The sequence below is a fragment of the Cyrtonyx montezumae genome, unplaced genomic scaffold, assembly GCF_038088225.1.
Source record: "Cyrtonyx montezumae isolate F1298 unplaced genomic scaffold, pur_monq_1.0 scaffold_19, whole genome shotgun sequence".
Lineage (NCBI taxonomy): Eukaryota > Metazoa > Chordata > Aves > Galliformes > Odontophoridae > Cyrtonyx > Cyrtonyx montezumae.
The window spans coordinates 2978825-3006076 of NW_027071925.1; the positions used below are offsets into that span (position 1 = coordinate 2978825).

Here is a 27252-nt window from a genome sequence, read left to right on the forward strand (position 1 = left end):
GTCTCGCTGCTGGGCTGCGTGGAGCAGGGCAGGGGCAAGCTGCCAGGGCAGCTGCAGCCGTGCTCCCATCCTGGGCAGGCGGTGCAGCCCCATCCTGCAGCGTCAGCAGCTGGCTGGAAATCAACCACAGCTTGTCTTGGGGCTTTCTGGAAGCATAATTTAGAGAGGCATAAAGCTCAAGGCCAGCTATCTGGGTTGCATTATGAAGGGGCAGTCATTGATGTCATGAAACCCATCATCAAAGCAGTTGGTTTTATGCTGTTTCAATAATTCTGTTGGGACTCCCTCCAGTCTGCTTGGATTTTGGGTCATCTTGAGCCCCTTGTCCACCCTTTTGGTGATGCCAAGCTCTAATGCCGCTCTAATTTCAGGGCTGTGTAATTAAACAGGCACTCGGCCAATTTTACCTTCTCCTGCTTAAACCTGGTGGTTTCTCTTTGTCAGGAACTGATGTTCTCATTTCACAGAGGGAGACAGAGCAGCAGAGATGCTGTAAGCAGTGCTGTTTGCATTGCCCATTAGTCTCTGAGGCACTGAAATGAGAAACTGTGTGTCCTGGTGGGGGGCTGTGGGCACTAGCTTCTATTGGAGCACTCCAAATTAGTGAACCCTGATGAAGTCAGATGTTGAAGTGAGGATCCCAAATGCTTGCAATGAGTTTCAGGTAAATATGGCAATAGGTCGTGCTGTTTCCATCTCTTGGTTTAGTCTCTTGTCCCGAGGACGACCTCCTCTCTGTGCTCAGTGTCCAAGAGAGCAGCTTTAAAAGGTGAACCAAAATAGTGGCGATAAAAGAAATACCAAAAGCCAGGGGCTCCCTAGCCAAGCGTGCATGATTGCAGTTATGTAAGCTAATTCAGAATGCTATTAAAACTATTAGGTCTCCTGAGTTGTTTTTCCCCAGGGAAATACTGCCAGAACTGACAAATCCCTCCTGCAACTCAGGCGTGGGCTCAGCATAGCCCTCTGCATGCAGCCATGGTACCCCATCCCTGGAGGTGCCCACGGCCAGGTTGGATGGGGCCCTGGGCAACCTGATCTGGTGCCTGGTCTAGTGGTTGGCAGCCCTGCCTGTGGCAGGGGGTTGGAACTGGATGGTCTTTGAGGTCTCTTCCACCCCAAGCCATTCTGTGATACTGTGATGCCTGAGCTTTACCTAGACCTTCAGCCTTGCTGAAATCCTGTCCTGGTTTCCTGTTGGCATGTGAGGACCAAGCTGTGAGTGCAGTGTGCTGCTGGAAGCTGGGGGAACGTGCATCTGGCCATGAGCCAGCAGTGTGCCCTGGTGGCCAAGAAGACCAATGGGATCCTGGGGTGCATTAAAAGGAGCGTGGCCAGCAGGTCGAGGGAGGTGATCCTCTCCCTCTACTCAGCACTCGTGAGGCCTCACCTGAGTATTGTGTCCAGTTCTGGGCTCTCCAGTACAAAAAAGACAGGGATCTTCCAGAGAGAGTCCAGAAGAGGGCTACAAAGATTGATAAAGGGCCCAGAGCACCTTCCCCATGAGGATAGATTGAGAGACCTGGGGCTGTTCAGCCTTGAGAAAAGAAGACTCCTAGATGATTTTATTAATGTTTGTAAACATCTTAAGTGTGGGAATCAAAGGGACATGGCCAACATCTTTTCAGCGGTCTCTGAGGACAGGACAAGGGGAAACAGCCATATAAGTGAGCATAGGAAGTTCCACACCGGTACGTGAAGGAACATCCACAGTGCAGTGATGGAGCACTGGCAAAGGCTGCCCAGAGAGGTGGTGGAGTCTCCTTCCCTGGAGATATTCAGGACCCTCCTGGACACCTACCTGTGCAACCTGCTGTAGGGAGCTGCTCTGCAGGGGTTTTGGACTCAGTAATCTCTGGATGTTCCTTCCAACCCCTAAAACTCTGTGATTCTGATCTCTGTGCTGCGACGTTTTCAACGCAGATTGTGCCTTTCACCTCGGCAGAGCTACAGAAGAGTTCACTCAGGATTTGTGGCCGCAGCCTGGTTGTGTTGGATGTGTCCCTACATGAGGTCATACACATTTCTTCGGGCGGTCTCTGTTCCCCTTTGTTCCCAGCCCCACACTGGGCACACCAGCTGCACAGCTCTCTGTGCCAGCGAGTGTTCCCATGCACACGCACCGCTCATTTCCTCGGGGCTCCTGGTGACAAGCCTGGTGACATGTGTCCTGCCTGTCCTCTTCATCCTGAGCAAGCGGCAAAGGTTGAAGCCAGGTCAGCCTGGAGAGTCCTTTCCGCAGCGGAGCAAATCCATGCACGTGGCTCTGCAGGAAAGCTAAACCCCAGGCAGCAAGAAGTTAAAGTGGGAAAGCTGCTCTGGGCTCAGGTGCTCGGTTTGCTGCACAGACACACGTCCTGTGCTTGCATAATGCAGACATGTGGAGCTGCCTGGGGTGGTCCTGAGGGGATGCCACGTGCTTCAAGTGCAGATGTGCATTAGTTAGAATGCAGGAGGGAGAGCAGGCTGTTGCATGCAAGCTGAGTTAAGGTACAGTGATTCCTTAACTACAAGAACTGAAGGACTGGGGTGCCTTGGCCTGGTTGGGGTGTGCTAACTCCTGCAATGCTGGCTACTTACACTCCTGTGTGTGGTCACATTTATCTCCACCGAATATGTGCATCTCCTCGGGTGTTTTTCTTCCTCATCTTTTTTTGTTGCTGAAACGTCAATTTGCAAATTGCCCTTGGGCATGTTGGCAGAGCTCATGGCTGCTCTGCTTTCCCTCTTCCCTTCCATCGTGGTGTCCCTCATCACGTGGACAGAGGTGAATTCCCCAGCCCTGGCTGCACACCACAGGCATGCTGCGATCCTCCTCAGCCACACATCCGGCGGTGTCTGGCATTTCCCAAAACCCCTAATTGTGCCTTAGGCAGAGAGAACCAATTTGCTCCTTGCTATATTTATCCCGTGCCCAGGACAGGAGCACAGCCCTTCTCTGGGTCACAGCAACCTCTGCTATCCATACAAGCTTGGGGATGAAAGTACGGAGGACGTAAAGCCAGCCGTACCCTGGGCTGTACCCAAAGCAGAATGGCCAGCAGGTCAGGGGGGGGATCTGCCCCTCTGCTCTGTGCTGTGAGACCTCACCTGGAGCACTGCATCCAGATGTGGAGCCCTCAGTACAGAAGAGATTTGGATCTGTTGGAGCACATCCAGAGGAGGACCCCAAAAATGCTCCCAGGGATGGAACATCCCTATGAGGACAGGCTGAGGGCTGGGGCTGTGCAGCCTGGAGAAGGGAGGGCTCTGGGGAGAGCTGAGGGCAGCCTTCAGTATCTCCAGGAGGGCTGAAGGGGATGGACTCTTTATCCAGATCTGTGTGACAGGACAAGGAGAAATGATTGCAAACTAAAAGAAGGAGGATTTAGACTGGATATAAGGAAGAAGGGTGGTGAGGCAGTGGCACAGGTTGCCCAGAGAGGTGATGGTGCCCCATCCCTGCAGACAGCCATGGGCAGGGGACAGGACTCTGAGCACTGATGGAGCTGTGGGTGTCCCCATTCAGTGCAAGGGCTTGGACCAGATGGCCTTTAGGGGTCTCTTCCAACTCCAACCAGGCTATGGTTCTGTGAAACACGGGTGCTCTCTGGGGCTGGGCCAATGGCAGCAAGCAGTCCAGGAAGGTCCTGGAAGATCCTGGAAGAGTTAACGTGCATCAGGAGGGAGCGAGCAGTCCTCCTGCATCGCCTCTCCTTTCGCTCTGCGCTGCCAGCTGCTATTAATACTTCAGCACATGAGTGTTAAAGCGCAAGCAGAGAGCCCGGGGAGGATATGCTCGGGATTTCCGGCAGTTTGAAGCTTTCAGGCAGAGAGTTTGAGAGCCAGCACAGAGGAGAGCTGGAGCAGGGGCTCTTCTTAAAGATACACTCCTCCCTAGTATGCGAGATGTGTGCACTGTTTGAGCACGGACCTGTGTTTTCTCATGTGAAAATACTTCGCTGAATGGCATCTGAGTGGTGAGGAACCTCTTGCACCGTGTCTCCCTGCCCCTCCAGGCCCTGCAACTCTCTGGCACCGCTGTCAGTGCACTTGGAGGCTCTGCTCCCTGCACTGACTTGCAGCACTCGTCCTTCCCAGCTCACTCAGCAGCAGGGCTGGGTTATACACTGCTGCCGGCTCCAAGCCCCATGCAGTGGAATGGCATGACTGCACCTTTAAAGGGAATCTGCAAAATTCGCTTGAGGACTTGAGTCTGGATGAGAGCATCCACCCCGAGGTTTTATGAAATTAAAGTTGAGGTTCATTAGTCATCATTTGGATTCTCTTCACTGGGTGCCTCGTGCCAGTCTGCAGGAATGATCCCTTTGCTTTGCTGCTCCTGATCACTTGGTTCTCAGTGGGTTAAAATTCTCAGGCTGAAGCACGCGTGGTGCCTATCCCTTCTTCCTTTCCATTCACCTTCTTCCTTTCTTGGTACTTCCTGAGTTTTCCCTTCCTCTGCAGCGTCAGCCCGCTTATGGCATAAGGCACACGGCCATGAGGACTGTGGATAGTGGTGAATGCAGAGGACTGGGTTTTGTGCTGCACTGGGTCAGCAGCTCCCCTGGGCTCCTGCTTTGTGTTGGGCACCTTTGCAGTCCTGGGCAGGAAGCGTGGTTTTGTGCTGTGCATGGGAAAGTTTTGCTCATTGTCCCCTCTGTAGTGCTTTAGGCACTACAGAAGGAACAAGCAAAGCATGAATAGGGAATGAGCAGGAATTGGGGAAGGAATCTAAACCTTCCTGCCTAGCAAATAACTCAAGCTCTGACCGCTGGGGATTAGAACCTTCCTAAGGCATGGAGCATCCCGGAGCTGCCACCGCTTCAGCTCTTTCTATCTGTAGGGTTGCTGCTGGCCTGACCGTGCTGCTTGCCAGCTGCCATGCAGCATTTGCTTTGTTCCTCCCTCTGATGACAACAGTGCTCCATCAGCTGCTCCATGGGGAAACAGGCATGTTTGCTGGGATTTCTCACATTGCCACTGGAAAGCAGTGCAAAATAGGTGCAGGCTTTGAGCTCCAAGGTCCCAACAAGGGACCGAGGGCTGCAGCTGGCTTGACTGCTGGCCCCAGGGACAGAGGCTGTGCCCTTACATCTGGCTGAGTGACTCAGGCTGCAGGATGTCAATAGGCACTTGCAGTGGGTGGCACGGGTGGGGGGGGGGGGTGGTTAGCAGCCAGCTCTGCTGCTCAGTGCTCCCCACCTCCCACAGCAGCTCTGTGCTGCTGCTCTTAGGGGATTTTTTTTTACTATATGGCTGCATTTTGGGGCCACGGAGGAGCAACGGTGACCCCCGGGTTTGCAGGGAGCATCCCCACAGCGTGCCCAAAGGCAGGGGACAGGAGGCACAGGGCAGCCCTGCGTTGCAGCCACATCCCCGCTCCCTGCCCTGGCTGATGGCCAAGTGGAAGTTTCCTCAAGGCCGGCCCATCGCATCCCTCCGTCGAGGCTGTGCAGAGGGGACTGCCAAGGCAGAGCAGGGAATCCTCGCCAGGAGCAGGCGTGAAGCTCTCTCGGCGGCTGCAGGGGAGGGTCAACATGTGCAGAGAGCAGCAGCCCCGCGGTGCTGTGCCGGGAGTGAAGTCAGCCTTCATCAGCCGAATAGTTTATGCATGAATCGAAACTTCAGACCTGGCAGGGTGGAGGGAACGCGCAGGAGCTTTGCTCTTCGCAAACGCTCTCGCCAAGGAAGGAGGAGGGGATAGAGGAAATAGCAGCAAAATCAGGCTGGGGAAGCGGGGAGAGGTTGGAGACGCTGGATGAGTCGTTGGCGTTGTTATTGCGAGGAGCCAAGTTCCCTAAGCATCTCCTGGTGGATATTAACGGAGAGCTGCAGAGAGCACAGCACTCCCCTGGACACTCACGAGCTGTGGCTTTAAGACTGTTTCACAGAGGACTTGGGATTTCCACTCTTCCTGCGCCTGGTGGAGTATTTCGGGGAGTTCCAGGATTTTTGGGGTCATGCACCCCCTTTTTCCTTCTTCCTCCTTTCTCTTCCTCCCTTCCTCTTTCTTTTCATTTCAAAGAGACAAAGCTACTTCAGTTTGGAGCACAAACATATGATCAGCACATGGAAATGTGGTAATTTGGATGCATTCATGATTGCAACAGATTGAAGAAATTAGACCAGACAAAGAGCTTTTTTTGGAGGAGGAGGAGGAGGCAAGGCAAGGAGGGAGGGAGAGTGGGTGAAAGAAGGGGACGCCACCGAAAAAAGGGACGGCCGTGACACGCGGATGCTAAATATATCCCATAGTAATGGAGAGGGACCGGATTTCAGGTAGGCTATTGATCTTTAATACGGTCTATTCTGTCTCTGCCCTCCTACCTTTCCAGCAGCTTCTGCACTTTAGGAGGAGCAGCAGCCCCGCTCCGGTGCGCGTTCAGCACATTCCATTATTTATTTATTTTTTGCAACATTTCCTTTTTGCCTTTTTATTTATTTATTTTCTTCCCCTTTTCCCTTCCTCCTGAGCCCTCCAGACAGAAGGTGGTTCCAGCAGAAACCAGGGGGGGAGCGAGTGGGGGAAAAAAGAAACTGCTCTCCGAGTCTGGATCTCATTTGAGTTTCTCTCTCCCCCCCTCTGTTCCCATGTGCCGCGCGGCGCGGGGGGATGAATGCTGAGCCTGTTAGCTCCGAGCTGCCAGTCGGGAAGAGGGAGGAAAAGCGCCGAGCTCTTGGCATGGAGACGCATTTCTGCCCTGAAGGTTGGCTCCTGTGTGTGTGTGTGTGGCTGTGTGCTGTGGTTGAGCTCTCTGCCTGCTCTGTGCTACTGCCTGCCCAGCTGGGATGGATGTGGCCCCCGCTGCTGCCGGGCATCCTACTGCTGCTGCTGCTGCTGCTGCTGCTCACCTGGTGGAGCCTGGGGCACTGGGTGGGCATGGATGGAGGGAAGTGAAAAAGGAGTGAGTCACTCCTGTGCAAATCCTGGTGCATGTCTGAGCGCTTTCACAATGCGCTCTGGGGTGCACCGGTGTCTCAGCAAGCTGCTCCTGCAGCGTGTGCTGGGTGGCCGCGACCGTAACCTTTTCCTCCCAGCAGCAGGGAGATGGGGCAGGCCACACCACGAGGTTCCGTGCATGGGACCAAGGAGGGACAGGGGTTGATGCTAGGAGCCCCAGCGGGATGACACTGTGGGTGTCCATGCTCCGTGCACAGCTGGTGGGCACCAGCCTGCTGCTGGGCGTACCCAGCCCGTTGCCAGGCATCACTGCTAAAGGAAAACCACAGGGATGAGAGGAAACGCTCATCCAGGGTGGAGCGAAACTGTGGCCAGAGAAAGCTGCTGCCATGACCAAACCCCAGGCAGAGCTGCAGGGCCCCGTTCTGGGTGCATGTGGAGGGCCCCACGAAGGGCACTTACCTGGGGAGCACCCACTGCTCCTCACCACTTCTGCAGAGTGAGGCTGACGCCTCCCCGTCCCTCTCTCCATCTCTCTTGTTCACGCTTTCTCCTCTGGTTTGAGCCACTTCAAAGCATTCCTGAGAGCTGCTCCTGGGGCAGAGGCAGTGCTGCAGGCTGGGAAGTCCTTGTCTGCTGTGTGCAGGGCTATGGGGGGGTTGGTGGGCAGCAGAGAGGGTTTGGTCCCATTGCAGTTTGGCCTTATACACCTCCTGCTGTGTTCCCCCTGCAGCCCTAGTTCCCCTGCAAGGGCTTTACACACAGACTGATCACTGGTGTGGTAGTGTGATCTGGGGTTCTTTGTTCCAGAGGAGCAGTGAAGGGGGGTCTCTCCCACCCTTCAGCTGCTGTACACAGCATGAGCCCTCGTGCCCGGGCTGGCTGTCACTGCTCCCAGGAGTGCAGCAGCAGAGGGCAGGAAGACCTTGGGTGAGCATGTCTGTGCAAAGATGCTTATGCTCATCCCTGGGGGTCATGAGTGATGTTTGCAAATTGCCTGTGTCCAAGTGCATACATGTTTCGCTGTCCCTCACTGGAACTGGCTTTTCTGTGAGTGGTGCAGGTGTGGCACCACCAGGGCCGCAGACGGACGCAGCTGAGTGTGACCAGCCCTTACACCAAGGCACTGTGCCCATAGGGCTTGGCACGGTATGGGCACAGGGCCTCCGTGCCCTGCAGGATGGGAGAGCTGTGCCAGCTGTCTCAGCACCATTCCTGATGTGTGGCTCAGCGTGAAAAATGGGATAGGGGGATGGGGGAAGAAGGGCTGTTCCTCCCTGTCCTGATCTGGAGAGGCTGAGGGAGACGTGCAGGAAGATCCTCAGCATGGCAGCGGCAGAGGGGCTGCAGAGAATGTGAAACCCATGCATGAGGACATTGGAAATCAGCTTTAATGAGGTTTTTTTGCACAGAACGTGCACTGTCGCTGGGGAGGAGAGGAGCAGGCAGCAGCTCACCTGATCAGAAAGGTGCCCCTCGCACCCCATGGCCAGGTCAGCACTGCCCCCAGTGCAGCAGCACTCTGGCCTTGGTGACTAAACCGAAACATGACTCAGATGAAAGCAGATCTGTGCAGCGCTGGGGGCTGCGTTCGTCACTGCTCTGGCCCTGAGCATGCTTTTAATTAGTACTCTGCTGTGGGTGGGAAGAGCTGACTCTTGGGCTGACTGTATTGCTGCCGGATGGGGTGAGGGCACCTCGGGGCGGGTGGGAATTGGGCCTTTCTCCTCTTTGAGGGCTGTTTTCCCACAGCTGCTGGAGCTCAGTATGTCCCACGGGGTCTCCTCTGCACAAGGACAGCTCAGGCTTTCCTGAAAAGGAGCAGTGCTCCTGGTCCAGCATCCCATGCTGACAATAAGTGCTTGGGGTGAAGGCACTGAGTGCACGGGTTGATGCTGGCCATGGCAGTGAGGTTTCCCTGCCCTTATAACAAAGCACCAGGCTCCAGTGGTGCCTTTGAGTGCAGGTCTAGGAAACATCATCTCATATAAGCTGATCATTCCTTTGAATCTGGTTAACCCCCCTCTGACACATTTCCACAAGCTAATACTGCTTAAAAAGACAAAAACGAGTTTCCAGGCATCCTGCTCCCATGGTTTGGGGCTGGAGAGCTGTGCTCTGGGACTGCTGTCCCGCTCACATCTGTGTCTGCTCTCTGCCCTTCCAGATGGCTCTGGTGGCAGCGGGGTGCTGCTCGGATGGGGCAGCTTTCCCCAGCAGATGGCTGTTTTCAATAGCCCACAACTTTCTACAAAGCCTTAATTGTTAGTGCCACGGGGCCCTTTTCTTCTTAAAAGAAAAGGAAGAGTCTGGTTGCTGTGTTGGTATAGGGTGGTTTCATGGGAAAGGAAGTACCATCACCCAGGTAAATTATTAACATCACCTTTACAATTGCACGGAGAAGTGATCAGTAGTGATTGTAACACCTGATTGCAACGAGTGGTGTGTGCTAGGCAGGGCCTGGAGCAGCCTGGGAGAGCTGTGTGTGCTGTGAGAAATCTCCTCGACTCCAGAACAAATGCTCTGTAACCCACTGATGATCATTTTGATTGTTGTGACCCCAAACAGGGCCTCCTCCTGGGGAAGGCCCTGGGCTCCCCCAGGCTGCAGCGGTGCCACCGCTGTGTTTGCAGCACGCTCTGTGCCACTCCCAGCCTGCTCCTGGCTGCCTGCTCCCTCCTGGCTGGTGTGTGCATTCCTGCTGTTGTCTAAGCCATGTCAAGGAACAAAGCATTATCCGTTTCCTGATGCCTGCTTTGCATTTGCTGGAATTGCTGCTCATCCCTGTTAAATACAAGCCTGCTGTGGCACACCTCCCACCTGGCTGCACAGTAACTACGTGCCCTGCTGAGCGTGGCTGACCCCATGCAAGATCTGCCCTGCCCCGTGCTCCCCAGCATGGCTCTCAGCCTCCAGCAGCACGATTCCCATGCTGCCAGGCCAAGGGAGGACGGTTCTCATGCAAGTCAGGGCTCTTCCAAGGTCCAGCATACCACAATGCTGAGTAGAAGCAAGTACGTAGTTAGGGAAGTATGTCTGGGTCAACATATGTCTTCTGTTGCCTTAATGAGCTCAGAAGCACAATATCTTTGTCCCGTTGGCTTCTCCACGTGGTGCTTCAGCTGTGTCACGACTTGTCAGGGAGCAGCGATACCTCGTGGCGTGAGCACTGCAGCCCCATTGCAGGGCTGCTCTGAGAGCTGAGAAAACTCAGGTTAAGATTTCATACGGTTGGATTTCATAGCTTCGTATCCTGAGTTGGAAGGGACCCACAAGGGCCATCGAGTCCAACCTGCTCTGCCCCACATTTTCTGTATATCCATTGGAGGGCACACTAACACACTTGGATGCTCCCACTGCCATGGGATTCTGGGGAAGGATCTTCGGGTGTCTGCCTTGTGGCTGGGGCTGAATGGAAATAGCTTTGCAGGTGAACAAAATGAATTTGTTTTACAAGCAATAATCATGCAATAAACCTGAAGGTGGATTTCTATTTGTTTTGCTAAGCCTGATCCACGTCCACGTGAAGTTGGTGCTACATAAACAGCTCCGTGTCAGTTTTGTGATTACATCATAGACCTCATGAACGAAAGCAGTAGTGCTGGCAAATTCTGGGTTCCAGGGAAACGGATGTTTGGAGAGATAAGCGTGGTTCCTGGGCTATGAGATCTGTGGGATTTCCTTTCTGGAAGTGCAGGACGTACTTTTTGCTACTTTCAGATTCTTTTTCTGCCCAGGGCTGCACACTGTGGGCTCTGAGTCCTGGTGCTGGAGCAGTGACTGGCATGGGCGAGGTGCTGGGGCCAGGCAGTGCTGAGCTGGGAATGTTCTGAGAATGGCTCAGCTCCTGTGTTGCTGCAGCACTGCTGGAGAGAGCCCTGCTCCAATTGGAGTCTTTTGGGTACCAACCTGGAGACAAGGTCCTGACATTGTACTGAGATGAAGGGATTTGCTGAGGGGCTGCATGTGTCTCCCACTTCCCAGTGCAGACACGTTTCTTTGACTATGTTTTCCTTTGAGAAGAGGCCATTTAATAGCTTCAGGTAGTCTTTGCAAAACTGGACTCTGTAAAGAGCCCTCCCCCCCCCCCCCCCCCCCCCCGTCCTGAAACTCCCTGCTGCTTCTAGGACCTGAGCAGAAGGGCTGCCTGCAGAAGCCCCTCGGTTGGCTTCACTTTGCATCTGCATTGCTCTGAAGCATGGCTGGGCTCAGGTCCTGGGTTGATTGCAGGATCCCAGTGCAGGTTGCTCCTGGCCAAGTTACCCACGTCCCAGTGAGCTCTGCAGCCGTGTGGCAGCAGGATTGCTCGTTAACCCCCATCAGGATAAAGGATGGCTCACAGAATCATAAATTCACTAAGGCTGGAAAAGACCTCTCAGATCACCAAGCCCACCTCCACCGTGCACACTGACTGCATCTCTCTGTGCCACATCCCCACCGTTCCTGAACACCCCTAGGGACGGTGACTCCATCACTCTCTGGGCAGCCCGTGCCACTGCATCACTGCTCTTTCTGAGAAGGAACTTTTCCTGATATCCAGCCTGACCCTGCCCTGCTGCAGCTTGAGGCCATCACCTCTCATCCTATTGCTGTTCCCTGGGAGCAGAGGCCGACCCCCACCTCAGCACGACCTCCTGCCAGGGAGATGCAGAGAGCAATAAGGTCTCCCTGATCCTCCTCTTCTCCAGACCGCCCCATCCCAGTTCCCTCAGCCACTGCCCATAGGAGAAGTGCTCCGGACCCCTCACTGCTCCATTGCTGCTCTCTGGACACACACTCATCCCATAACCTCCCCGCTTGGCACAGCCCCTCCCCTCCAGAGCCTCTATCCCCGTCCCCACGGGGGTCGGGCTGGCCGCGGGGTGTCCGTGGGGCGGTGGCAGCCACCCGCGCGGGGCCGTTAGGTGGCGGTGTGCGCTGCGCGGCGGTGGCCGGTAGAGCCCGGCGTGGGTCGGGAGTAAAGCCGCAGCCGAAGGGAGTGATGGTGCGGTGCTTCGGAGCTGGGCTCGGGTCCTGCTCGGCCACTGAATGGTTTCGTGTCCTCGTGTAAACCCTCTAACACGTGTGCTCCAGCATCCCGTGTGGAACGCGGGGTAGGTGCTTTCTGCTTTTCGCAGACTGGCACTTCGGGATCCTCTGCTTGACAGCTGTGAGGGGTTTGTCCCTATGGAGCTGGTGCACCTACGTGGGGCAAGGATGGGGCTCCATATGGGGTGAGGAAAATGGCTGGGGCTGGTCCGAGCTGTGAGGTTCGGCACTAGCTGTGCAATGGGCTTAAGACATGAATCTTCCTACTTGGTCCTGTGTTTCATCCACGATAGGGAGCGTGGTCCAAAGAGCAAGGGTATGGGATTTATTTCTGTTGGACTTGATGGCCATCTGATGGTCACCATGGGCAGGGGAGGAGCAGGCAGAGTGCCCATCACATTTGTCACCCTGAGTCTCCTTCCCCTGACCCTATAGCATCACAGCTTTGCTTTCTCGCTGTCCTTTTCCTCGTGGCTTCTCTTGCTTCCTTGAGGTCAAAGGGACTTGGAGTAAGCAAGGCTTGTGGAAATACTTGCCAAGAGGGCTTGTGGTGTACTGGGTTAGGGGCAAAGCAGAGGACCTTAGAGCTGAACTACTGGACATTGAGGCAGGAGCTATTCCGTATATAACATTTCTTTACTGCTTTGCACAAATGAAGTAGAAAACTGCTCAGACCCAGATTTGGCTGCCTAAAAGGGGCTTGTTGCCACCCATATTGGCAGCTGCTCTCCAGGGAAGGCTCCACCTGGAAACAGTCGGGGTTGGGGAGCAGTTGGTTGGTTGTGTTTGGGGTGTTTTGTTTTCCAGAAACCTTCAAAAACCCCCAGTGGGTGGAGAGGGAAAGTGAACTATGGAAATTAATTGTGTGTCTCGTGCTCTGAAATGAAACACACCCTGGGGAAGGCAATATCCTTCACAGGAAGAACAGCAGTGTTGGCCACAGACCAAAAAACCCATCCCTCTGCACTGCCCCATGCACAGGGGCTGAGCACTGCAGCAGTGCTGGGTTCCCTGCAGAAGGGCTGTGCTGGAGCCTGGCTCATGTCATTTTGCTCCTGGGGACGCACGGCCTTTCATCCCATAGTCAGTCCTCAGACTGAGTAAGATCCACTTCTGATGTCCCGTGCTCTCTTCTGTTGCTGCTTCCTTGCCCAGGAGCTGTGTGTGGGTCCATGGCAGCTGCTGTGGCTGTGGCATTGCCAACCACACCAATGCCACACTGGGCTGTATCCCTACCGTTGAAACCATGGCTGTATTTTGGAAAAAGGGAAACTTCCGTGCTTGTAGGGTTTGGAGGCAGCTCAGAATTGGGTCCTTTGTCTGCAGCTGGAGAAGAAACCTGATCTTGTCCAGCACGCAGATGAGGAGCTGAGCATACATGGGAAGGAGCAACTAAGAGTGGGCAATGTGGGGAAAGTTCGGTTGTGCTGGCTTGAAGGGGTGTGAGGAACTGCATGGCTGGAGCTCTGCAGGCTGTTCTGAGCTGGGGGGTGGAAAGATGGAGCACATTTATCTGGAAAACCAGATGTGAGAGGCAGGAGGAGCATCGGAGTGCTTTGCAGCAGTAGGAGTGGGGCTCACACTGAACTTTCCCTTTTTTGGCTTGATGCCCTCCTCCCACTCCTCTCGTTTCCTCCCAGCAGAGCCCAGACCCCAATCCATCGCTGGCAGAGCTCTGCTCCCCTGCTCTGCAAGGAGCCCTCTGCGGAGGGAGGTTTGCTTATGGGGTGATGGTGTGTACTCAGGGAGCGTGAGCCATGTGCAGATAGCATGGTCCTCAGCAGCACTAAGTAACCACCCAAACCCAGCAATGAACAGCTTTTCCTCAGGGGGGTGCCTTGTGCAAGGCTGGGGCTCTCTGGACGGCCACTGGTGCTCTGTTTCTGGCTGGAGCCCCTCTGTGCCCTGACAGCAGCGAGCATTGTGCAATGCCAGTAATGGGAAATCCGGTTCTGTGTCTGAAGTCCCATTCAAAGGCACCTTGGCTGTGCTTGGGACATTCTGGCTGATGGATTTTCCCATGAAATAAAAAGCACTAGCTGTTGACATACAAATGAATCTGAAGTGAAAGCTTTTCCCATCAGATTTTGCTGCTTCTGGCTTAAAACCCTTAGGGCACGGTGGTGTAAAACCAAGGATAGCTTCAGGGGGCAGAAGCTGCCTGAACTCGAGGAGATTGTACTGTGTGTTGAGTCGAACTTCAGAGTGCTGCTCCTCCGAACCAGCGTGTTTTCAGCAACTACCAGTTCAGCATTTCTCTGTCTAGATGCAAAGAAATAGAAATAAACCCACTGCTGGCTTAGGCTGTGGCAGATGTGTGGATAGAAGTTTTGAAACAAGCCTGTCCATCACTTTACCCACCTCCCCGCCCCCCACCCCTTCACAACCCTCTCCATTCATTTTGCATGTACCAAAGGCACCCTGCTCAGGTTTTTCCTCTCCGTGGAAGCGTAGGAGTGGTGTTTATCTCCATGCTGGCAGGCAAAGGAGGATGCCCCACCTCTGGGAGCTCCCGGGGCTGGGTGGAGTGGGGAAGGAGGACATGGGCTTCGAGGATCTGCGTTCTGTGGGCTTGCCTCAAAGCCAGGGCACTCTGAGACATGGAATGTGTTTGGGGCCCTGGGGAAGGAGGGTGACAATATATTTGGGTCATAAATAACGGCCCCTTGCCCTTCTAGGGATTTTTGACACGCTGTGCTTTTCTGACAACAAATAGAGCAAGGGCTGTAATCCTCGGGGGCTCTTCTTGGCTCTCGAGCTGAGACAGCGCTGGCTCCGAGCAGGCTTGGCTGCAAGGAACTCCCAGATCTGGGTGTGAAGATCGGAAGGGAAAGGCAGCACGGCACAGATAATGCATTGTGGGGCGTTTTCATTGCCAGGCTTGGAGATTTTGTTTTCCACAATGTCAGACCATAACCCTTGGCTCTGTGAGGCTGCTGAGCGAAACCTGACTGTCCTAGTGACCTGGCAGTGAGAGGCACCCAAGGGGAGTGCAGACCAAGCACACCCTGGGTGCCTAACAGGTCTGACTGCTGGGGCAGGAAATTCCTCCTTGCGTGCTGATGTGGGCAGGGGGAGCCCTGTTAATGGGAAGAAGATAGGCACCCCATCTGGCTTTGGATGTGGCTGAAAGACAGTTACAGTCTTGTAAACGATGAGACATGAAAAAAGGTCCCCAGCTCTGGGAGCTGTTCAGGAAGCCCCAGCCAGTGTGGACATCCTTACTGTGTCTGGTCTGGGACTATCCTGGCTGGAATAAACCCTATTCACCCCATTACTCACCCTTCTTACACATAGAGCACTGAGACCTTCCCGACAGACCCTGGCCGTGCCTCTCCGTAGGGCTTGTGCCCAGTCCCAGTTGCTGTCTCCTTACAAGATGAGGTTTTTATTTTGCTTTATTCCTTGCCAGCCTTCCTTGAGTTTTGCCAGCTCTTCTCCTTATTAGCTAAAGGCTGCTAGACATAGAAGGAAAGCACTGCATGTAACGTGCCTTTTAAATGCCTAATTCAGGAAAATCGAGGGAATTGTTTGCTAGCAGCACTCTGCACTGCGAGGGGCATGCTGGGGGAGATGGCTGGGGATGGGGATAGGGATGGGGATGGCTTGTCTTCACATTCTTAAGAACACAGATACTCGGCATTTCTGGCGTGCGAGAACGGGGCTGGACTATTGCCTTCTTTAGCTGCTGGAAGCCGTCCAGGCTGCCAGTTCCTGCAAGCTCATCCTGTGGTTTAGTGGATAATACTGATCCTTGTTCAACTCCCACGCTTTTGTGCCTTGCGAGAGGGTAGGGGAGGCTTTGCAGGGCTTGTACACATCCCAGCTGTGGAAAGCAGCATGAGTACTCATTATGCTGTGGAGTGCTTGCTCCATGGTTTTAATAAGACGTTAATTGTTACACAGGGATGACCATGAGAACCATGGCAGGTTGTAGCTGACCAGCATGTCTGCAGGATGGAGGGTGGTGGCTGCAACTGAGGAGCAAAGGCTGTTTCTTTGAACTTAGCAAAGTGTCTTCCCAAGTGCATTTACAGGAGTTCATCTTCTGCTGACATCTCCTTCGCTAGGATGGTGTTGGTGTCAGGACATGGTGCAGGGAGAGATGTGCAGAGGGGTTTCTGCAAGCAAGAGGTGATGTTGTCTTTGGTGCTGGGATGTCCCCTGGGCTCTCTGCCCAAACTGGCTGTAGGGTGCAGCTGCATCCCCCACATCTGCTGCAGAAATGGGACCTAAATTCATATGGGGCTCCCAAAGCTGTGAACACCAAAGCTTTTGGTCACGTCTGACCTGGGATGCAGCAGAATTTGCAAGCGAGCTGTACAGTTCTGCCTGTGCTCCAACTAAATGTGGGGATATGTAGCAGATATATGAGGTGAGCAGACTGAGGTGTGAATGTGGCGGGCAGCAGCCACCGATCATAGGTTAAACATGTGCATGGCAAGAAAGAGGCTTTCTTGGAGCGGACAGAGAGGACTGTTGTTGCTGTGCAGCCATATTCATCACCAGCCCCAATGCTGACATCGTTATCAATGTGTTTATATGAAGCTTGGCTGCAAAACAGCTCATCGTCCTCAAGATTTTCCAAGTGAGTCTGTAGCTTTACTAAATGCTTCTTTTGCTGTGCTGCCAGGAGCTCTCCTGAGGCGGTGAAGGAGGTGTCCTGTGTGGCTGGAGCCATCCCTGGCCCACAGGTCTAATTCCTGTGTGTCTTAATTCTATCTGCAGGCTGGTGTTGACCAGCTGGACACCTTTTTGTTTTAAAGGTCATAGTATGGTTAGAGTTGGAAGGGCCATCTGGCCCCAGACCCTGCACCGAGAGGTGACACCCACAGCTCTGTCAGTGCTCACAGCCCTGTCCCCTGACCTTGACTGTCTGCAGGGATGGGACACCACCACCTCTCTGGGCAACCTGTGCCACTGCCTCACAGCCTGTGATGTAAAAACTTCTTCCTTATATCCAGTCTGTCTGCCTTCTTTTAGTTGGAAACCATTTCCCCTTGTCTAACACAACAGACCCTGCTAAAGACTCTGCCCTCTTCTCTCTTATTGCTCCCCCTGAGATAGTGAGAGGCCTCTCAGCTTTCCCTGGAGCTCTCTCTTCTCCAAGACTGAACAGCCCTATCTCTCTCAGCCTGTCCTTGTAGGGCAGATGTTCCATCCCTGGGAGCATTTTCAGAGGGCATGCAGAAGCAAAACTCAGCTCTGGCTGTTTATTCCCTTGTTTTAATATAAACATCATCTGAATTGGTCTGCCCCATTGTTACATGGCTGGGAATAACAGTATCCCTTCAGCTTACAGAGGCGATGCAGCGTGCAGGCATCCCTCGACTGATTCATTTCTGGGTGTGATGGCAGCAGCCATTCTTCATGGGAAGAGGCATTTGGCCCTGCTCCCTTTTCCCTGCTGGGTCAGGGGTGTGAGCAGAGCCTGGACAGTGTGCAGGTGGAGATAACACAGCCCTGTGGTGTCACTGCATGGGATCCTGCCCAGCCCTGGGCAGGGCTGGACCTCGCAACGGATGGACAGAGCCTTTTCCTGTCCAGAGTTCAGATTGTGACAATACTTTGTGAAGCCAAATGCGAGCTGACACCCGCAGCCATCCCATCCTGCCCAGATGCATGTCCACATGGCAATGTGCTGCTGGAGTGCCTCCAGCCTGCCCTAGCCCTGGGCCCCCAGCTCAGCACCTCCCCAGCATTTCCCCATCCCTCTGATGGGGGTCTGCCTGCGGGGAGCTGCTCTCCCTCCTCGCACTGGGGCAGGGCTGCTCCCCTCCCTGCTCCTGGCTGGCTGTGTGCCGCCTCGCTCAGAGCTGGTGCTCAGCCCCCAGGCCCCTTTCCATCTAGGGCAAATGCTGAGAGGCAGAAGGCTGCTTTTGGCCTGCCTGCACTGATCTCTGCGCTGATTTTGGATCCTCCTTCATAGAGGCTGAAATCCCCCACTTCTCCCACCTGTGTGTGCTAGCTGCCAGGGGGTTCAGGGATGCAGCACAGGGGCTGGCAGCACGGGGGGGAAGTACAAGCTGCCCTGACCTGCCATAGCTCCATGCTCGCTGTCCCTGCGTCCCTTGGCAGAAGGGAGGGGAATTAGAATTAAAGCAAAGATGGACCCTGACCCCGTGCATGGTCTTGCTGCTGGAAGCAGGTTCACTTTGGGTACTCTGCGGTGGGTGAGCCCTCTCTTTCCCATTTGCACTCCTCTAGCCCAGGATCTTGCTACAGGACGATCTTACCTAATTTTGTGTATGCCCATGGCTGAGTTGGCTGCAATCCTTGCAGTGGTGGAGCCACCAGCCACACATCAGTTGCAGGGTGACGTAGGAGGGGCATCAGCAATATGGGAGGCACCTAAATTCTCATCCCTGTGGAGAGGAGAGGAGGTTTTGCAGTGGTTTTGCAGGGGGGTCCTTGTGCCCCACTTCCATTGCTGCTGGCTGGAGGAACAGCAGAGCTGCTGGCAGTACTCAGCCCAGTGTGGATGTGGATCACTGCACCTCCGCTGCAACTTTGGGGCTGCAGATGCTGTGTTCTCCCAGGGGGACTGGTGGCTGTTCCACATCGTTTTCAAAGGAAAGTGATGTTGGCTTTCCCCTCACTCCCCTCCTCCTGCCCTCATTTCCTTCCCCGTCTCAGTGCCGTGCAGGAGCTCCCGGAGGAAGCTGAGTGGGTGTGGGGCTGCAGCTGCTGTGGGAATTGTTCTTATTGAGCTGCTTTTGGGCCACAAAGAATAATAATAATAAAATCTTCGATGGTAAAAAGGGAGAGCAGGGGCGGCTGCTGCCCTGCAGCCTGATCTGCTGTGCTTCCTGGACCTTTGCTGTGAGTTTTTTGGGCTTTTGTGCTACTGCAGATTTCGTTGCATGCCTGAAATATCTCAGAGCCAGGAGAAGTAACCGGGGGCTGGTGCAGGGAGTGAGAGCTGCTGGAAACAGCCCACTGAGAAGCATGGGAGAAGTATTAAGAAAAGCAAGTTTCCTGCCATTAGCTGGTGTGTTTATGGCTGGAAAGTTGGGGGTTGAAAAGGTCATGAGCAGGCAGGCAGCTGAAAGCAGCAGAGGTGTGTGTGCTTACACCTCTCTCTGCCATGGTTACAGGAGAGCCCGGCTGCCATGCATGGGACTGGTGTCCTGGGTGCCGAGCTCCTAATCAGGGATTAATGGGAAATTTTCAGGAATAAGGACTTTGAGGTCCTGCCTGATGCTCACCTCCTCCTTTTCCCATGTAACCACCACGTGGTGGAAGTGGCTGGGGGCTGCTCTGTGCCAGCAGTGGGCACTGTGGTTTCCACTGCAGCCAGGTGCACCCTGCAGCCATGCAGGAGGGCTTTGCAGATGGAAACATGCTGTGCCACAAAGGGTTAAGCTCGTTCTGGGTCAGGCAAGGTTTCTGAAGCCTCTCATTCGTATTAGTATATCGGTGCTGTCAGGCAACGCTGGATTCTCTGCCTGTTTTTAGGATTAAAACGTGGTGATTGATAACTAATATGTGATAATTGAGTTAAGTAGGTTTTCTGCTTGGATCTTGAATGACTGTATTTCCCATTTTCTTAAGAGAGTCTGACTTGAAAATAAATGGAAAGAGCAAAGGTGTTGGGCTGGGGCTGTTGTTACTGTTCAAGGTTCAAACAGATGCAATTCACAGCATGGTTTGAGTCGGGAGAGAGCCTTGAAGTCCATCCCTGCAATGAACAGGAACACCTGATCAGGTGCTCAGAGCCCTGTCCAGACTCACCTTGGGTATCTCCAGGGATGGGGCATCCTTCCCATGAAGGCACTCCCTGTCATTTAACCAACATTGCCTTTCCCTTCCCCTCTGCGCTGGGGACAGCCCGCAGCCCATTGCTGCATTCTGCAAGGAGAAGCTGTGCCCCACCGTGACACCCACGTGGCTTTTTGCCCCTTCATTTTGTGTCCCATCATTGCTCCCATCACTGTTAATATCTTCTCATTTCCAGCCTGCAGCTCTTACTGACCTGCTTACACCATCACTGGGGGTTGGCTTTGGATTCGGTGTTTTTGTTCCCCTGGCAACGGTGATCTCTGCCCGCAGTGCATCCGCCAGTGATGTTTCCAGCAGTGACACCCCACGTCCCCTCCGCCCCCCACTGCTCGTTTCCACTGGGGCTGGGTACCCAGGGTGACCTGAGATTAGCAATTTCCCCTTCACTGCTGAAAGTACCTAATTTGCTGCATCTCAGGAGTGCTCTCACTGTGTCGCATTGGTGGCTTGTGGCCACACTGGGGCCCACAGTGCACTGATGTCCTTCCTGTGGCTTCACTCCTCTCGTGAGCAAAGAGTGTTAAAAGACCTTAGGCACTGCCCTTCAGTCCCTTTTCCAGGTATCAGCCATTCCCGTTTTCCAGCCTCCAGTTCTATTTTCGCACCAGGGGATGAGGTCTGGCTGCCTTTCCTCCACCCAGCAAACCAGTCAATTGTCCAGCAGCCTCAAATCAGCAAACCTATGCTACGATTTTAAGCCTTTCCCATGATGTAGGTTTCCTTCTAAAGGAAGAGATGTGTGACCAGCACTGAAATACGGCCGTCCTCGCTCTGCTTCCTACTTCACTGGAAGCAGGAAGGGTCTTAATCTGGGAAAAAGCATTCTTCATGACAATTCCTGCGTCATCAGCAGGGCTGGGCTCATGTGTCACCCACATGAAAGCACAGGCAGAGGTGATGGGAACGGCGTCTGGGTTTCCTGTCCGTCCCCACAATCCCACAGCACTGTTACCTCCCAGGCAGCACTGCAGCCCGGCCCCGTCCTCCTGCAGCACTCTCACCTACCGGAGGTGGATGCTGTGTGCCTGTTCCCCCACCTGAAAATGGTGCTCACAGAATCACAGAGTATCCCGAGTTGGAAGGGACATGTAACGACCGTTACAGCTTTTCCTGGTGGGTTTTGTGTTGGGGCAGAAGTGTGGAATCTCACAAGCTGCAGGGGGCACGAGTGGAAGGGATTGTCATTGCAACTGCCTTCTCTTCTTTCCATCTTTCTGTCCTTCTTTTCTTCCTTCTCTTTTTTTCCTTTTCTACCTTCCTTTCCTTCCTTCTTCTGCTATTCTTTTTTTCCCCCTTTCTATCTTTCTTTCTTCCTTTCATTCTTTCCTTCTGCTATTCTTTTTTCATTTTTTCCTTTTTAATTTTTCTTTTTCCCCTTTTTTGTTTTTTTCTTCTTTTCATTTTTCCTTTTCCTCTTTTTTTTCTCTTTACTCTTTTTTTTCATTTTCCTTTTTTCCTCTTTTTTCTTTTTTCCCATTTCCCCCTCTTTCCCCTTTCCCTTTTTTCTCTTTTCCCTTTCCTTTTTTTCCTCCTTTTTTAATTTTCTTTCTTAGCAAGGTGTATCATTCCCTCACCTCCCAAATCTGCTTTGTATGGGTTGCTGCACCTTTGATTCTGCACAATTTCAGTTGTCCCACATTGGTGCTGCATGTGTGCCAGGAGCCACAAGCTGAGCAGGGGGTTCATCCACTGCGGGCAGCAAAAAAAGGCACTGGGTTCTCAGTAGAAACATTGGGAGCAGCTAAATACTATTACAAACCACCTATGCAATACTTCTGGTCAGTGAGTCTCATGAGAAGCAGCCAAACTCATACAGAGTTCTGTTTGCTAATTAATGGAGGAGGTGGAAGAGGAGGATGCTGTGGATGAATGACTTGCTATGGTGAGCCAGATCATTTGGTTCTTGCAGCCACGGTGACTCATGGCACCTCGTCTCACCGGGTCTGACGCTCATGACTGCAGCAGATTGTGGGTCTGATAAGAGCTGCTCAGAAAAACCCTGACTTGTAGGAGGAAGAAACTCTGCCAGGAAGAATGCTTTTGTAGCAGCCTTCAAGCAGGCTGCTCAGTGCTGATTAGTATGAGTGGGTAAGAAAGTCCCCTTGCTGCCTCAGCCTGTCCTGGTGAGGGTCCTTCTAATGCTGATGCCTTCCATCTCCTTAGGATGTTCTCTCTCTTTGGGCTTTTTCTCCTTGAGGTGACTTTCTAGGTCTTTTCTGCATTGATGGGCATTGTGGTCCCCCAGACCCAACATCAGGACAGAGGTGGTGACAAGAGCCCAGGTTTCTGCCAGCTCTCATGGCATCATGCTGCTTTCAGCTGGGTATCTACAAGTCAGTGATCAGCAGATCTTGTCAGCTGCATTTTCGGGGACAGGAAACCACTCGGAGGCCAGCAGAGCAACTTTGCAGGAAGCTGACTGTTCATCAGAAGGGCAGAGAGATGGTGGAGAGAAGGGCTAGGCAGTCAGTGATGTGGGCTGGGTAGGACACAAGTTGCTATCATACAGTGGGCAAAGCCATTTTTCTCATCCTCCTTGTGGGGTAAATAACTCCCAAGAATGGTACTTCACAACAAAATAGTACAGATGATAGCATATTTTGAGTAGATCTATATAGATGGGATACGAATAATACAAAAGAGAAGATGGCTCACCTTCAGGATGTCAAGGCTCGCAGGGGACTCCACATAGAAGGGATCTCCGAGAAGAGATCCTTCCCTGGTGGTGGTCAGCCCTTAAATGGGGTTTGGGAGAGGTGCAGCCAGGCTCCGCCCCTTCCACTCACACAGGTATATCACCTCCACCTATGCCCCCATGGCTGACTCGGTGCTCAGCTCAGGTGACCAATCAGTGGTTCAGGCTGTGATTCAGCAGTTCCCATACACTCCTACAGCCAATGGTTTGTGCAGCAGCATCTGGCTAGCAGCCCATCACCACTGCACCACTAAACCACATCACACCGTGCAACATCTACCCTCTTCTGGGTACCTCAGGGACGTTGACCCCACCACCTCCCTGGGCAGCCTGTGCCAATGCATCACCACTCTTCCCAAGAAGAAGTTTTTGCTAATGTCCAGCCTGATGCTGATTGATGAGGAGCTCCAGACACAAACTGCAGAGAACCAGTGGTGCTCCATCCCTGTGGGCTGGGTGCCTGCCTTTCTGGGAGCAGCACTGTAGCGAAACACAAGCTCTTGTGTTCAGGATGCAGCTAGCAAACTCCAAGACCTGGCATTTGCTTCTTAACTGCAGTCTGGATAGGAGAGTGATTTTTTGGTTCCATAAAATCCAAAAGAATCCATAAAATAAAACAGTGTCTGAGTCAGATAAAGGTGCAGAAAGGAGAGAGAAGGGTGTGCTGAGCTCCCCATGCAGAGCTGTGCACTGGGGTGAGCTGTTTACATACCTTCCTGCTTCAAATATTTACTGCAAGAACTCTGGATATTCTTGTTATTCGTGGCTGTTCTTTTCCATCTCATCCTCCCTTTTCTGTGCCTTAGGTGCACATGGGTACAACACTTCCCCTCCTGGCAGCTGCTTTTAATGAACGTGGACTCTTATGGTCAGGATTTCATGCTTCTTGGGGCTCATCTCCAGGTCTGTTGATTCACAAAATCATTAGCGGCACAAGTTAGATCCGTGGTGATAGCGTCGTCCATCCTCACAGAGGGGCACAGCCACTAACCCAAAGTGCCCAAACTCTTCTGCAGAAGATCTCTGAGCTTCCCCACATCTTTCCAAGACCGACCCACAGCACAGGGACACTCACTGTTGTAAATCAACCACACAATCATTATTTTTTCCAATGCTTCACTTCTCATTGCCTCTGGTGGACCCCATCACAGACCCACACTGTTTCCCACGTGGTGTAGTGCAGGGAGGACCACCAATCTCCAGCACTGGGCCTGGAGCTGAACCCCATGGGAGCTGTGGAGGTGGGCAGGCTCTGAACATGATGAACGTGCAGCTCGGTTCTCCCTAACACTCACCCTGAAACTTTCATTATTTTTTTTCCTTTTTTTACACTATTGATTTTTAGTTTGTCTTTCTAATTTTGTCTTTTATTTTATTTTATTTTTTCCATTTTACACTCCCTCTGAATGGCAGTGAACTGGGGATTGATGATCCTTAATAACCCAATCATGGTAGTGCAGCTCCAGCAAAGGGACTCATCACCTGTTTCTACCACAGCAGCTTTTTGCTTTGTGGAGTACCTAAGGTGAAATATTGACATCTACATCTCTGCTTGCTTGGAAAGGATTGTGGATGTGACCTTGCACTTGCCAAGAGAGAAAGAAAACCGCTTTCTCTTGAAAATCAATGCCAGCAGTGTGGGTCAGCCAGCAATGGGTGCCATGGGAGCTGCAGGCTCAGCCCAGCCCAGGCTGGGTCTTGTGCTCTCCTTTAGGAAGCCCAGAACTGCTCTCTGTACAGACAGCATCTCACAACGAGGCGTTGATATTTCTGTGCTCACAGCTGCACAGAGGTGCAAAGCATGCTGCTGTTGTGATGCATCGGTTTCTGTTGAGCGCAGTGAAAGAGCTGAGTGCTTTTTGTGAAAGAGGAGGAAAACCACTGCCCCTACCTTCAGAACACAATACTTCTATATTAAAGATGCATTCTCCAGCCTAGCTAAGCAGTTTTTGTGTTTTAAAATAATGCACTGAAACCGCAAGCTATTAACTGTATGTAAAATCTAGGTCAGGAGTGCTTTCTGCTTAGCTTTGTTATTATTATTTTTGCCCTGCAATTTTTGGAGTCTGGGAAAATGGTGCCATTGGTTTTGTGTTCTGGGTCACATGTGCTACTGGGAAGCCTGTGGTGTTCACAGACTGGAAGCGGGAGGGCCGTACAATTAAAAGTACAGCAGAAGTGATGAACATGTGCTTTCTGCAGAAATAGACAGCAACAGTACTTCTATTTTGTGTAATTTATCTCCATGGTTCACCCAAAGCGAGGGGACCTTAAAGACCATCCATTTCCAGCCCCCGCCGTGTGCCGGCTGCCCCCAGCTTGGGCTGCCCAGGCCCCCCACACGGCCTCCGGCACCTCCAGGGATGGGGACACCCACAGCTCCGGGCAGTGCCACGGCCTTCGGGTAAAGGATTTCCTCAAGCGTCAGGAGAGGACGGCTGTAAGAGCGGAACCGAGCGAAGCTCACCGGTCCTTGAGAGCATCCCAGCAATTCGGGTCGGTGAGGCACCCCAGGGACGTCAATGTGAGCGTGCCGTCCCATGCGCACCGAGAGTCCGACGTTGGAAAGGGACCTCCGCAGCGCGCCGCGGCCGGGACCCCGCTCACCCCGGCCCGGCTCGGCTCGGGGCGCGGCGCGGTGACGGGCGCGGGCGGCAGCCAGTGCGCGGCGGGGGCGGGCGGGGCCGGGCCGGGCGGGGCCGGGGCACTGCTGCGGGCCCGGGGCCGCGGGAGGCGGCGGCTGCCGCTCTCCCTCCGCCATTCATTCGGCCGCAGCGGCGGCGGCAGCGCTGAGCGCCTGACCCCGCTATGGCCGACCCGGCCGTCAACGCGCACCTGGAGGGCATCATCTCCGACTTCGAAGGTGGGTGGGGGGCTGCAGAGCTGCTCGGCGCGAGAGGGGGGGGGGGAGGGGATGGAGATGGAGATGATAGATGTTGGGCTGTCTGTCGGACGACTCTGCAAGCTTTTGGGTGCGTAGAGCGGGTGGGGGATTCCTTCCCTCCTCCCCCTTCCCCCCATCCCAGCTGTGCGGGGCAGAGATGGGTGAGGCTCTGCCCCGGCTCTTTTGTCTGCGGCAGACTCGCCCCGTCTCCGTCTGCTAACGCAGGATCGTACGGGACGTTTTTCTCTGCTGCGTTTTCCGAGTTGGTTTACGCAGATTTGCAGCCGAAAACGCGGCTGTGACGCAGCGAAAAGTTTGTGAGTCCCCAGGTACCGGCCCTCCTGTGGATTCCCAGATTCTGGAGGCGAGCACAACCTCAAAGCAGCCATGAAGTAGATAATGAACCCAAGTTTGAAAAATATCCCTAACGAGAGCTGCCCTAAAAAGCTCTGCATTTGTCGGGTGCCAGAGCTCCAGCTGCCCCGCAGCGCTGCGCGGCTCGGTGCTGGGGGTCCCCTTACGGGCTGTGCTTGGAGGGATGGCTAGATGCTTTCCCCTGGACGCCCGCTGGCTTTCCAGGGAAGGGAGAACGTGAGCAAAGAGGGAGCGTGCCGCTGCCCGCTGGGTGCGTGCTTCCAGAGAGGCTTTGGGGACGTGTCCGAAAAGCGGCCATTGAGAAGTGGTTCGGGGGAGCTCATCTCCCCGAGCGGGGCTTTGGAAAAGCAGCAGCGTCCCCGCACTCGGCGTCCTGGCGGTGCCCCAAGCTCAGCTCCGTGCAGCGGTTTTTAGAAGGGGAAAAAAAAAAAAAAAAAAGAAATAGTAGAGATCTGGAGGCTGTGATGAAAGCTTATCCAGCCGCTGTGTGCGCTGCTATAGGCTGAGAGAACTTCACCGCCTCCTGGTGAACTCATTCTTGCATTCTGCGAAGGAGCAAAGTATTGTTTTTCCTGCTGGGAAGCCGAAAGCCCCTCGGTTCCTCTTCCAGGTCGGGCAGGAAACGGCTGGCAGGGCTGGGGGCTCAGCGGGCTGCCCTGGGCTCTGCGGTGCCGTCACCCCAAGCTGCAGCCCCATCTCTGCACCTTCTGTGCATCCCCTGGGCTCCCTTCCGCAGGCAGAGCGGGGGTGGAGAGTGAGCAGGCCGAGGGAAGCCACATCCTGCAGCAGGGCTGGGGCTGAGGGAATTGGGGCATGGAGCAGCCCAAACGCGATGTGGGTCGGTGGTACTGCGCTCACGGGTGCATCTGTGAGTGCCCTTCAGGGGGCTGGGAGCTTCCTCCGTGCTCGTGTGGTCTCAGCCCTTTCTTTTTTGCCTGCCTCACTGTATTTAAATCCCCGAGGAATGAGAAACCCCAGGGAGCCTCGAGGCTGCTTGCTCAGGGCTGTATGTGTCCTTCAGAGGCACTCTAGTGCCCTTCCTCAGCCCCTGGAGCTCTGTGGTCCCTTCCCTATGGCATGGAGAGCTGCAGGAGCCTTGCCCTTCAGCAGGGATCGAGGCTGTGTTTCTCAATTTAATTAATTCTTTGGGTTGCACAGCAGCTTCCCAAGAGCAAGGCAATTAGTTTTTGGCCTGTAGGGCTGTAGATGCAGTATTTGTGTCTGCTGGGCGAGTATCTTCAACCTGCAGCCAAGCAGGAAGGATCAGCCAAAAATACCATGCGGCAGCAGCACCAGGCTGCTGGCAGCCAGAGCCCTCTGTGCTCCTGAACCACCTTGCCCCTGCCTGCTTTCCTCCCAGCATCTCTGCCCCATGGATGGCTGGGACTGCTGGCTTACAGCAGGCAGTGGTTTTGGGGCCGGGCTGTGGGCTGGAGCTGTCACCCTCAGCTCTATAGAGGGGGCAGAGGCCCTTCTGGAGTACTGAGGGATAACAGTTATAGTTCAGCTTCTAAATCAAAGCAGTGTTTGAGAGGGGAGTGTAGCACGGCAGGGTGTGTCCTTCTGTGTGTGATGGGGCATCCAGGCACCCGCATGCCCACCAGG

The 27252-nt window shown here is 53.9% G+C and overlaps 1 protein-coding gene across 5 annotated transcripts in view; it reads left to right on the plus strand.

Annotated features, from left to right (window-relative positions):
• SEPTIN9 (septin 9) overlaps positions 1-27252 on the plus strand; it is a 92754-nt gene that overhangs the window by 21414 nt on the left and 44088 nt on the right. Inside the window, exon 1 of one of the 5 annotated variants that reach the window (XM_065735168.1) lies at positions 5545-6261. The exons of 2 other annotated variants lie outside the window; for them this stretch is intronic. In XM_065735168.1, coding sequence (XP_065591240.1) covers positions 6240-6261 — 22 coding nt within the window. In that variant the 5' untranslated portion in view covers positions 5545-6239. Of the gene's footprint in view, positions 1-5544; positions 6262-6482; positions 6690-25137; positions 25252-27252 lie in introns of those variants that run through there. 2 more of the 5 variants (XM_065735165.1, XM_065735167.1) reach the window with 2 other exon arrangements.